The 12,247-nt window shown below is 57.2% G+C and overlaps 1 protein-coding gene across 2 annotated transcripts; it reads left to right on the forward strand.

Annotated features, from left to right (window-relative positions):
* The first annotated feature begins 1,086 nt into the window (after positions 1–1,086).
* On the forward strand, positions 1,087–11,772 carry LOC116978087 (netrin-G1-like). 2 transcript variants are annotated; one of them, XM_033029114.1, is made up of 6 exons: positions 1,087–1,742; positions 2,480–2,652; positions 3,371–3,391; positions 6,233–6,400; positions 9,428–9,562; positions 10,895–11,772. In XM_033029114.1, exons 1-6 carry the CDS (start codon positions 1,111–1,113, stop codon positions 11,122–11,124), a joined length of 1,359 nt encoding a protein of 452 aa, XP_032885005.1. In that variant the 5' UTR covers positions 1,087–1,110; the 3' UTR covers positions 11,125–11,772. The 2 variants fall into 2 exon arrangements, with proteins under 2 accessions (XP_032885005.1, XP_032885004.1); XM_033029113.1 differs by lacking the exon at positions 6,233–6,400 and having other exon boundaries at positions 1,101–1,742; positions 10,895–11,770.
* The last annotated feature ends 475 nt before the right edge of the window (positions 11,773–12,247 follow it).

Below are 12,247 nucleotides of genomic sequence, written 5' to 3' on the forward strand. Positions count from 1 at the left end.
CAATAAATTAAAGTAAAACGGAAATTAATGTCACATCTACCGTGAAACAATCGGCTTGCTGCTCATATCATACATAGAAACATAGACAACAGGTGCAGGAGTAGGCCATTCAGCTCTTTCAGCCAGCACCACCATTCAATATGGTCATGGCTGATCATCCACAATCAGTACCCCGTTCCTGCTTCCTCCCCATACCCCCTTGACTTCGTTAAATGAGTACAACAGGTAATACAAAAGATAAAATAAAGTGAATTGGGTAGCTAAACACATTGTCACATCCACACAGGAGGTGCAGGTAACAAGAGGTGCCAGAGGCACTATTCCATACTTAATAGTCTAGTTTATTGTCCCGTGTACCGAGGTACAGTGAAAGGCATCTGCTGTGTGCTAACCAGTCAGCGGAAAGACAATACATTATTACAATTAGCCAGTTCGGTATTCCGACTGCGCATGCCCAGGTCATAGGTCACTCGCAATAAACACTCTCGGTAGGTGTGCTGCTACGTGTATGTAGGCCTGCGTTTGGTCCGTGGTCGGGGTCGGACCCGGGTCTCCGGCGTTGCGGGTACTGTTGACTTGTTGCTGGGCCGGCCCCGTCCCCTCTCGGGTGTCCCGCCCCTGTCCGGGGGCGGCCGGAGATGTCTGGGGTGGCTCTGGGCTGGCGGGGCGCTGGCCCCGGGCTTGCATCCGGCGTGGGGGGGGGGGGGGGGGGGGGGGGGGAGACCGGCCGGGGGTCCCGGAGTGATGGGCCGAATGGCCTCATTCTGCTCCTATCACTTATGTAGCTATGATGGTTGGGTGTTGGGGAGGGGGAGTGGGTGCTAGTTCGGTGCGGGGGGGGGGGGGGATATGGGGCCATAGGTAAGTGTGTGACTGGACGGAACGGGGGAGTGTAACGGTCTGGTGCGGTATGGGAGGGGGGGGGGGTAGTGTGTAACGGTCTGGTGCGGTGGGGGTGGGGGGTGGGAGGGTAGTGTGTAACGTCCTGGTGCGGGGGACGGGGGTGTGTAACGTTCTGGTGCGGTGGGGGGGGGGGGGGGGGGACGGGGATTAATGCAACGGTGCGGGGGTCTCACTCCGTGTGCTGTCGGTTGCCAGGAGAACCCGTACATGTGCAACAACGAGTGTGACGCCAACACGCCGGAGCTGGCGCACCCGCCCGGGCTGATGGTGGATGACGATGGGCGGATTCCCAACACCTTCTGGCAGAGTGTGTCATGGCGGACATTCCCGCGGCCTCTACTAGTCAACATCACCCTGTCCTGGGGCAAGAGCATCGAGCTGACCGAGGACATCGTCATCACCTTCGAGTCCGGGCGGCCGGAGCAAATGATCCTGGAGAAGTCTCTGGACCACGGGCGCTCCTGGCAGCCCTACCAGTTCTACGCCGCTGACTGCCTCAACTCGTTCGGCATGGAGCCGCGGAGGGCCGGAGAGCTGCAGCCAGCCGCCGTGCTCGACATCATCTGCACCGAGGAATATTCCCGCGGTTACGTGTGGAAGTTGGACAAGATGGTGCGCTTCGAGATCCAGGAACGCTTCGCGCTGTTCGGCGGCCCGCGCCTGAAGGACATGGCCTCGCTCTACGGACAGCTGGACACCACCAAGGAGCTGCGGGACTTCTTCACGCTGACCGACCTGCGCATCCGCCTGCTACGGCCCGCCACCGGCGCCACCAGCGTCAATCAGCACAACCTCTCCAAGTACTTCTACGCCATCTCCAACTTGGATATCCGCGGCCGGTGAGGACTACGGCCGCCTGCGGCCATGGCGGGGGCACGGCGGGGTCACAGGGTCACAGTGGGATCACGACGGGGGCACAGGTTCACAGCGGGGTCACGACGATAGACAACAGATGCAGGAGTAGGCCATTCGACCCTTCGAGCCAGCAACGCCATTCACTGTGATCATGGCTGATCATCCCCAATCAGTTCCTGTCCAATCAATTCCTGACTCCACTATCTTAAGAGCCCTATCTAGCTTTCTCTTCAAAATATCCAGAGAACCTGCCTCCACCGCTCTCTGAGGCAGAGAATTCCATGGACTCACCACTCTCTGTGAGAAAAAAAGTGTTTCCTCATCTCCGTTCTAAATGGCTTTCCCCTTACTCTTAAACTGTGGCCCCAGGTTCTGGACTCCCCCTACATCGGAAACATGTTTCCTGCCTCTAGTGTGTCCAAACCCTTAATAATCTTATATGTTTCAATAAGAAGCCCTCTCATCCTTCTAAACTCCAGAGTGTACAAGCCCAGCTGCTCAATTCTCTCAGCATATGACAGTCCCGCCATCCCGGGAATTAACCTGGTGAACCTACGTTGCACTCCCTCAATAGCAAGAATATCCTTCCTCAAATTAGGATGAAGCGGCGCGGGAGGGGGGGGGGGGGGGGGGGGGTGAGAGGGGAGGGGGGGCTCCGGCCAGGAACTGCTCTCACTCACCACCCCCTCCCCCCCCAAACCCGGCCGTCTTGTCTCGCCAGCTGTAAGTGCAACCTTCACGCCAACAACTGCGTGTTCGACAAGGGCAAGCTGAGCTGCGAGTGCGAACACAACTCAACTGGCCCAGACTGCGGCCGCTGCAAGAAGGCGTTCCGGGGCCGGCCGTGGAGATCCGGCTCCTACCTGCCCATCCCCAAGGGCACGGCCAACATCTGTGAGTACCGGGCACTCGCTCCTCAATCACCCCCCCCCCCCCCCCCCCCCCCCCCCCCCCCACCCCGGGCCGATCATCGCGCCCCCCCCCCCCCCCCCCCGCCCCCATCCCCGGGCCGATCCCCGCCGTGGCTTAACTAAGCAAAACGTAACACATCGCACTTGTCCAAGTTCCATGCCCCAGTCTTGGCCCGCGTCCGCGGATCATCTAGATCTTGGGTGTCTGGCAAGCGGAAGGGGGGAGGGTGTGTGAGGGGGGAAGAGGTGGTGGGGGCATGCGAGTAGGGTTGGGGCTAGGGCTTTCGGGGAGGGTGGGTGACGGGAGGGGTGAGCTAGTGTGGGGGGGGTAGTGCTGGCGAGGATGGGAGTGGGGTTAGGACTGGCGGGGAGGGTGGGGGCTGAGGGGGGCGGTGGGGGGGAGGGTCGGGGCGGTGGGGGGGGGGGGGGGGGGGAACCGTCCTCTGGGTGAGGGATATTTGAAGCGACCGGCTCCCGCGCTGGTGACGGCCCAAACCAGGAACTGACGGCGGGACTGGGCTGTGGGTCGGGTGCGTGACAGACCCGTGTAGGCACCGACCTCCTGCGGTTATCCCGGTCTCACCCGGGCCTGTGCCACGGTGCTCGGAGGCCACTCGGCCCGGTCGGCTATACTAGCGTGCTCGGTAGTGGAGATCCGCGCCCGACGCCTCTCTCACCTCACGCTTACTTTCCTCCCTTAGGCCTCCCGGACGCCGTCAACAGTAAGTAGGAGCCGGCCCGTCGCTCACTCTCCCCGGGAACTATTCCACATCCCCCCACCCCTCCCGCGCTGACCGGCTACATTGTGAGAGTGTGAACGGATGAGTGCGAGTACGATCTGATTGTGAGAATAGTCTGAGTGTGACCTGATGAGTGTGAGTAGCAGGGTGCGCGCAGCCGGTGTGAGCAGATTTTGTGTGTAAATATGGTTTGGGTGTGAGTCGGCGATTACGGTCTTAGTGTGAGCAGGCGGGTGTGAACAGTCCATGAGTGTGAGCAGTCGGGTGTGAACAGTCTATGAGTGTGAGCAGGCGGGTGTGAACAGTCCGTGAGAGGGAGGAGGCGGGTGTGAACAGTCCATCAGTGTGATCAGGTGTGCGCGCGGAATACATACATAGATACATAGACAATAAGTGCAGGAGTAGAGGCCATTCGGCCTTTCGAGCCAGCACCGCCATTCAATGTGATCATGGTTGATCATCCACAATCAGTTCCTGCCTTCTCCCCAATATCCCCTTGACTCCGCTATCTTTAAGAGCTCTATCTAGCTCTCTCTTGAAAACATCCAGAGAGCCAGCCTGGAGTATTGTGTACTGAGGCAGAGAATTCCACAGACTCACAACTCTGGGTGAAAAAAGTATTTCCTCATCTCCGTTCTAAATGGCCAACTCCTTATTCTTAATCTGTGGCTAGCGTGTCCAAACCCTTAATAATCATATATGTTTCAATGAGATAGCCTCTCATCCTTCTAAACTCCAGAGTGTACAAGCCCAGCCGCTCCATTCTCTCAGCATTTTTGACAGTCCCGCCATCCCGGGAATTAACCTTGTAAACCTACGCTGCACTCCCTCAATAGCAAGAATGTCCTTCCTCAAATTGGGAGACCAAAACTGCACACAATGCTCCAGGTGTGGTCTCACTAGGGCTCTGTACAACTGCAGAAGGATCTCTTTGCTCCTATATTCAACTCCTCTTGTTATAAAGGCCAACATGCCATTCGCTTTATTCACTGCCGGCTGTACCTGCATGCTTACTTTCATAGACTGATGTACAAGGACCCCCCAGATCCCGTTGTACTTCCCCTTTCCCCAACTTGACACCATTTAGATAGTAATCTGCCTTCCTGTTTTTGCCACCAAAGTGGATAACCTCACATTTATTCATATTATACTGCATCTGCCATACATCTGCGCACTCACTCAACCTGTCCAATTCACTCTGCATCCTCATAGCATCCTCGTCACAGTTCACACTGCCACCTAGCTTTGTGTCATCTGCAAATTTGCTAATGTTACTTTTAATTCCATTATTTTCAATCATTAATCTATATTGTAAACAGCTGCGGTCCCAGCACCGAGCCTTGCGGTACCCCACTAGTCACTGCCTGCCATTCTGAAAGGGACCCGTTAATCCCTACTCTTTGTTTCCTGTCTGCCAACCATTTTTCTATCCATGTCAGCACCCTACCCCCAATGCCATGTGCTCTAATTTTGCCCACTAATCTCATGTGTGGGACCTTATCAAAGGCTTTCTGAAAGTCCAGGTATACTACATCCACTGGCTCTCCCTTGTCCATTTTACCTGTTACATCCTCAAAAAATTCCAGAAGATTTGTCAAGCATGCCAGCATCTCCCCCACCACCGGTGTCAGGCTAACTGGTCTATATTTCCCTGCTTTCCCTCTCCCTCCTTTCTTAAAAAGTGGGATAACATTACCTTCCCTCCAATCCACAGGAACTGATCCAGAATCAAAAGAACATTGGGAAACGATCACCAATGCATCCACGAATTCTTGAGCCACCTCCTTGAGTACCCTGGGATGCAGACCATCAGGCCCTGGGGATTTATCAGTCTATCCAACACCATTTCCTGACTAATGTGAATTTCCTTCAGTTCCTCCGTCACCCTTGTACTTCTGGGACATTGTTGGTGTCTTCCTTAGCGAAGACAGAACCAAAGTACCTGCACAACTCGTCTGCCATTTCCTTGTCCCTCATAATAAATTCACCTGTTTCTGTCTTCAAGGGACCCACCATTGTCTTAACTATTTTTTTCCTCTTCACATACTTAAAGAAACGCTTACCATCGTTCTTTATATTCTTGACTAGCTGACCTTCGTACCTCACCTTTTCTCCCCGTATTCTGTTGCTCTTTAAAAAAATCCCAATCTAAGTGTGAACGGTGTTATGAGTGCGAGCAGATGGGTGTGACCAGGTGGGTGTGAACGGTCGCGTGTGAGCGGACTATACGTGTGAGCAGAGTGTGAGTGTGCGCAGGGAGTGGTGAACAGGTAAGTGCAGGCAAGGTCGAAGTTGGTGCAATTGGGTGTGAGCGCGGTTTGTGTGGGCGCAGAAGAGTTGAGCAGCTGCGTGTGAGCGGGGTGTGAGTGTGAGCAGGCGTGTGAGTGTGAGCAGGCGTGTGAGCGTGAGCAGGCGTGTGGCACAATCCCCCAACTGTGGGGACGGACATGTCCGATTATATAACAATTGTCACTCATCCCTCTCCGTCTGACCGCCACCGACTGACCCGGAGTGACCCTCACCCCCCCCCCCCCCTCCCACTGACCGCGAGTAACCTTCACTCCGGCAACTGGTCATCAGAGGAAATCCGACCTCCTGACCCTTCCTCAGTGACTCCACCCAACGAGATGAAACTCCTGACACCCCGCCGCGCAGTCTCCCCTCTCCTCCCTCACCCTCTGCCCTCCCTCCCCTCATCCCCTCCCTATCTCTCCCCTGTCCCTGCTCCCCGCTCCCCCTTGCTGTGGCATGCTACCCGTCTGCGACACGTCTCCGCCCCACTTGCCCCCACCCCGGTCTACTCTCTCTGTCCTTTCCTGTCAGCCTGTCAGTGCCTCGGCCACTCGAGCCGCTGCAGTTACCTTGAGCTGCTCAACGCCGCCATTTGCGTGGGCTGTAAGCACAACACGAGAGGCCATCACTGCCAGTTCTGCCGCCTCGGCTCGTATCGCAACCCCGCCGTCCCACCGGATCACCACCACGTCTGTCTAGGTCAGTCCCGCTGCACAGCCCGTCCTCGCCGCTCCCCCCCCCCCCCCCCCCTTCTAGGTCAGTCCCGCTGCATTGTCCGCCCTCGCCGCCCCCCTCTTCCCCTCCATCCCCAACCGGTGGGAACGACCCCCGCCCAAGTCCGGGTGCAGGCGACACCTTAGACCCTGTAACTCGGGCTCTCGAGTCCTGGCAACATCCTCGTAAATCTTCTCGGTACTCTTTCAATGTTCCTGGCATCTTTTCTATAACAGGTTGATCAAAACTAAACACAATATTCTCAGTCTGAAGGAGGGTCTCGACCCGAAACATCACCCATTCATTCGCTCCATAGATGCTGCCTGTCTCGCTGAGTTTCTCCAGCATTTTTGTCTACCTACAATATTCTAAGCGCAGTTGTACTGTACTAACGTCTTGTCCAGCTATAACATAACATCCCAGATTTCCATACTCAATACCCTGACTGATGAAGACCAATGTTCCAACAGCTATTTAATACCCATCTTCGCCCTGGACCATCCCACATATTCCAATGTCACCTGAAAACCTGCTAATTATGCTTTGTACATTTTCAACCAAATTGTTGATATGAACCATCAACAGTAACGGGCCCAGCACCGAACCCTTGGGGCACACGACTAGTCGCAGGCCCCCAGTCAGTGAAGCAACCTTCCACCATCACCCTCTGCTGGATCCCCCCAAATTAAATCTCCCACAATGACCGACATCCTATCAAAGGTCCAGCTGAAGGCCATATGGACAACTAACCCTGACCCCAACTCTGCGCAAATTGCAGGAACGTCAACTCATATTTCACTTGGACAGTTTACAACCCAGCGGTATGAACATTGACGTCTCTAACTTCAAGTAACTTTCCCTCTCTCTCCATCCCTCTCCCATCCCCTTAGTTCTCCGACGTCCGACTGTCCTCCTGAATATATTTTATCTTTGTTTGCTTCGTTGTCACCTTCCCCTCAGCTATCAATGATTTATTCTACACGTTCCTTTCTCAGCGTCCCTGTTGATCTCTCGTCTTCACACCTTACTCTTCCATATCTCTGTGTCTCCCTCTCCCCTGACTCTCAGTCTGAAGAACATAGAAACATAGAAACATAGGCATTAGGTGCAGGAGTAGGCCATTCGGCCCTTTGAGCCATCACCGCCATTCAATGTGATCATGGCTGATCATTCACAATCAGTACCCCGTTCCTGCCTTCTCCCCATATCCCTTGATTCCGTTAGCCCGAAGAGCTAAATCTAACTCTCTCTTGAATACATCCAGTGAATTGGCCTCCACTGCCCTCTGTGGCAGAGAATTCCACAGATTCACAACTCTCTGGGTAAAAAGGGTTTTCCTCACCTCACCCCTAAATGACCTACCCCTTATTCTTAAACTGTGGCCCCTGGTTCTGGACTCCCCCAACATCGGGAACATTTTTCCTGCATCCAGCCTGTCCAATCCATTAAGAATGTTATGTTTCGATAATAAACCCTCTCATCCTTCTAAATTCCAGCGAATACAAGCCCAGTCGCTCCATTCTCTCAGCAGATGACAGTCCCTCCATCCCGGGAATTAACCTGGTGAACCTACGCTGCACTCCCTCAATAGCAAGAATGTCCTCCCTCAAATTACGAAGGGTCTCGATACGAAACGTCACCCATTCCTTCTCTCCAGAGATGTTGCCTGTCCCGCTGAGTTACTCCAGCACTTTATGTCTGTGTTTGACCACATGGAGAGCTTCTGCTGAACCGTCCTCGCCCTATTCCATGTTACTTCAACAAACTCATTAAATCCCCGGGACGTGATCTCCCGCGCGCTGACAATCCCTCATCAGCTGCTGTGCATCCAACCGCACGTACACCTGATCCCGCACAATCCCTCCTGTAATTCATCTACAACAAGTGTTAGGCTCACTGGTCTGTCATCGCCAGGATGTTCTTGAATGTTCCTGTTAAATAGATGCTCAACATTGGACACCCCCCGGTCAACCCCGGCCCTCAGTGACCTCTGCCTAGGGGTGCAGGCATCTGTCCACCCCCCCCTCTCCCCCCCACCCCCCGGTCACCCCGGCCCTCAGTGACCTCTGCCTAGGGGTGCAGGCATCTGTCCACTCGCCCCCCCCACCCCCACCCCCCCGGTCAACCCCGGCCCTCAGTGACCTCTGCCTAGGATGGGAGCAGAATTAGGCCATTCGGTCCATCGAGTCTACTCCGCCATTCAATCATGGCTGAGCTATCTCTCCCTCCTAACCCCATTCTCCTGCCTTCTCCCCATAACCCCTGACACCCGTACTAATCAAAAGTGTCAACCTCCACCTTAAATATATCCACTGACTTGACTCCACCGCCGTCTGAGCCAATAGATTCCACAGATTCACCACCCTCTGACAAAAAACCTTTCTCCACATCTTTCTGAAGGTGCGCCCTTTAATTCCGAGGCTGTGACCTCTATTCCTAGACTCTTCTACACATCATCTCCACATCCACTCTATCCGGACCTTTCACTACGTTGTATGTTTTAATGAGCCCTCCCCCCCCTCATTCTTCTAAACTCCGGCGCCAACAGGCCCAGCGCCGTAAAACGCTCATCGAATGTTAACGCACTCATTCCTGGGATCATTCTTGTAGACCTCATGTGGACACTCCCCCCCCCCCCCCTCCCCCCGTCTTCACCAAACCTGCCTGTCTCCCTCAAACTGTGTCCACGGCCTCGCACGGTCCCTTCACATCCTTTCCCCGCTTCCAATCTGCTGATGACCCACCCTGTTCCCCTGTGCGACCTCCCTGCAGAGTTGCCCGGGGAGGCATCAGGCAGGCTGCGGGAAAAATGATTCAGGGAGTGGGGGGGGGGGGGGGCGGGGGGGAGGGGGGGGGGGTCACTCGGCAGAGGGGAGGGGGACGAATCTGTTGCGGCTCAACCACCCCCCTCCCCCGCCCCCACCGACCGCCCCCCCTCCACTCTCCCCTCACTGCCTCCCCGACGCTGCGGACGGCGGAGTGCAGTGTGTGTGTGCTGTGTTGTCTCTGCAGACTGCGATTGTCACCTGGACGGCTCGCTGCACCGCGGCTGCAACAACACGGGTCATTGTGACTGCAAGGAGGGCGCCGCGGGGCCCAAATGTGACCAGTGCCTGCCCGGGTTCCACTGGCACAGGGGATGTCGGGGTATGTCACAACAAGGGGTCACAGTTTAAGGATAAGGGGGAAATCTTTTAGGACCGAGATGGGAAAAACATTTTTCACACAGAGAGTGGTGAATCTCTGGAATTATCTGCCACAGAAGGTAGTGGAGGCCAGTTCATTGGTTATATTTAAGAGGGAGGTAGATATGGCCCTTGTGGCTAAAGGGATCAGGGGGTATGGAGAGAAGGCAGGGATGGGATACTGAGTTGGATGATCAGCCATGATCATATTGAATGGCTCGAAGGGCCGAATGGCCTACTCCTGCACCTATTTTCTATGTTTCTATGTAGCCCGAACCCGGACCCTCCCTCTCTGCCCCTCCCCCTCCCTCACTACCCCTCCCTTCTGCCCCCCTCCACTCACAACCTCTCCCTCATCCCTCCCCTCCACCCTCACTCCCCTGCACGCACTGCCCCTCCCCGGTACTCTGCACCTTCCCTCCCTCCTCTCTCCTCCACCCTCCCCATCCACCCCCCACACTCCACTCCACCCCCCCGCTCGGGATGCCGGAAGCTACCCCCACCCCAGCTCGGGATGCCGGAGGCTGCCCCCTCCCCCCGCACTGAGTGCTGACTGCGCGTGGATATGATCTCCACGTTGCAGCTGTTTGACTCAGCATTGTCTCACAAGCCCCACTCTGCGGTTCAGCTAATTGCTCTCAATTTCCCTGGACTTGTTCCAGCTGTTAGACTCGCTCTGGTAACCGCCAGTGTTTCTCTTTCCAATTATTTTCATACATCCTCATTAGTGAGGCTGTTCCAGCCCCGAGTTCTCCACACGCCCGCGCCTTGACCCGGGCCCGATATCTGGCCGCGCCGGCGTGGAGTGGACTGAACAAGGGTCTCGACCCGAAACGTCACCGAAATATACTCCACACATGCTGCCTGACCCGCTGAGTTACTCCAGCACTTTGTGAAACGTCACCTATCCATGTTCTCCACAGATGCTGCCTGACCCTCTGAGTTACTCCAGCACTCTGTGAAACGTCACCTATCCATGTTCTCCACAGATGCTGCCTGACCAGCTGAGTTACTCCAGCTTTGTGGAGTCACTCTGGGAGTTAAGTGGGGAGGGGGGAAGGGGAGGGGAGGGGAGAGGGGGGATTGGAGGAGGGGGATGAGAGGGGGATGGGGGGAGGGGCGATAGGAGGGGAGGGAAGGGGAGGGGATAGGAGGGGAGGGGGATGGGAGGGGAGGGGACGGGAAGAGAGGGGGTGGATGGAAGGGGAGGGGACGGGAAGAGAGGGAGGGGATGGGAGGGAAGGTGTGATGCAGATTTCCCGGGCAGCTGACCCGTGTCTCCCGTCTCTTGCAGCGGGCGTGTGTGACAATCTCCTGCGGCGATGTGAGAACGGCGGGATTTGCCAGGATAACGGCCGCTGCCGCTGCCCCGCTCCGTACACCGGCCTCTTGTGCGAGAAGGGACCGTGCGGGAAGGAAGCGGGCGGCTGTTCATCGCAGTCGCCCCGGGACCCCCCCGTTCACCGGGTGTTACTGTCGCTGACGGCGCTACTGACCGCCGCTAACGGGCGATCGCCGATGTGAGCGCTCCAGGAGCCGCGGGGGAGGTGCGGGGAACGCCGGTTTTTCCTCCCTCACTCTCCCCCCTCCCCCCCCCCAGCCCCCCCGGGAAAGACGCGAGGGAACCGGCCCCCGAGACCAGGCCCGGCCCGGGGCGGCCGCAGCCGAGGAGAGGCGGGGATGGGCGCAGCGGCCGGCCATTCTGTAATCTCCTGGAACCTATCCCATCCAAACCTCGGATCTTCGTGGAGTGGCAGACACCCCCTCCCGGAGCAGCCCCCCCCCCCCCCTCACCCACGCACTGCTGGATCATGAGCAGCGACGGCATCGGAAGGTCACCTGTTTCCCGTGAGATCCGCGGGAGATTTGACCTCAGGACCCAGGCTGGCGCCCGATTCACACCGATTCAATGATCCGGCCACTTCTGAAACGCGGCGGCACAAACGCTGGGACGGTCATGGCGTCGGGCAGCGGCTGTGGAGAGAGGGACACACAATGTCGGCGCCAACCATCGCTCAACTACCCAGCGCCGGTCTACAACCCCCCCCCCCCTCCCCCCCCCTCCCCTCCCGGCGTCTGACTGCCCAGGGTGGGGGCAGCGGAGAGCCGGGTCTAGGGAGTGCAGGGGCGGGCCCCCTCTAGCCCGGGGTCGAGGGTGTAGGGCGCTGGGCCCCCTCTAGCCCGGGGTCGATGGTGTAGGGCGCTGGGCCCCCTCTAGCCCGGGGTCGAGGGTGTAGGGCGCTGGGCCCCCTCTAGCCCGGGGCCACGGGCTGGGTTGACGGGTGATTCTGGTCTCCGCGGACCCACCGCCTGGGCCCAGAGTCTGGAGCCCGGACACCGGAGCCACAGTCCGGCATTTATTCGCATCCAACCGCCCCCGGCGGCGGCTTGTTGGACGGAGCTGTTTGTTTCATCCGGAACTCCGGGAATTGTTCTTCGGGGCGGTGGGTGGTTTGCTGTAGAAATCACCCGGCCCAGCCCAGCCCGGGATAGGATCCCACAGCGCGGTCCCTCAGTGCCGCCCCTCCCACAGCACAGCGCTCCCTCACCGCCCCTCCCACAGCGCGGGGCTCCCTCACCGCCCCCTCCCACGGGGTTGCATGCTCTCAGTACAGGAAGAGACCGCGGGCTTCTTCTGGTCCAAGTT

The sequence above is a fragment of the Amblyraja radiata genome, chromosome 10, assembly GCF_010909765.2.
Source record: "Amblyraja radiata isolate CabotCenter1 chromosome 10, sAmbRad1.1.pri, whole genome shotgun sequence".
Lineage (NCBI taxonomy): Eukaryota > Metazoa > Chordata > Chondrichthyes > Rajiformes > Rajidae > Amblyraja > Amblyraja radiata.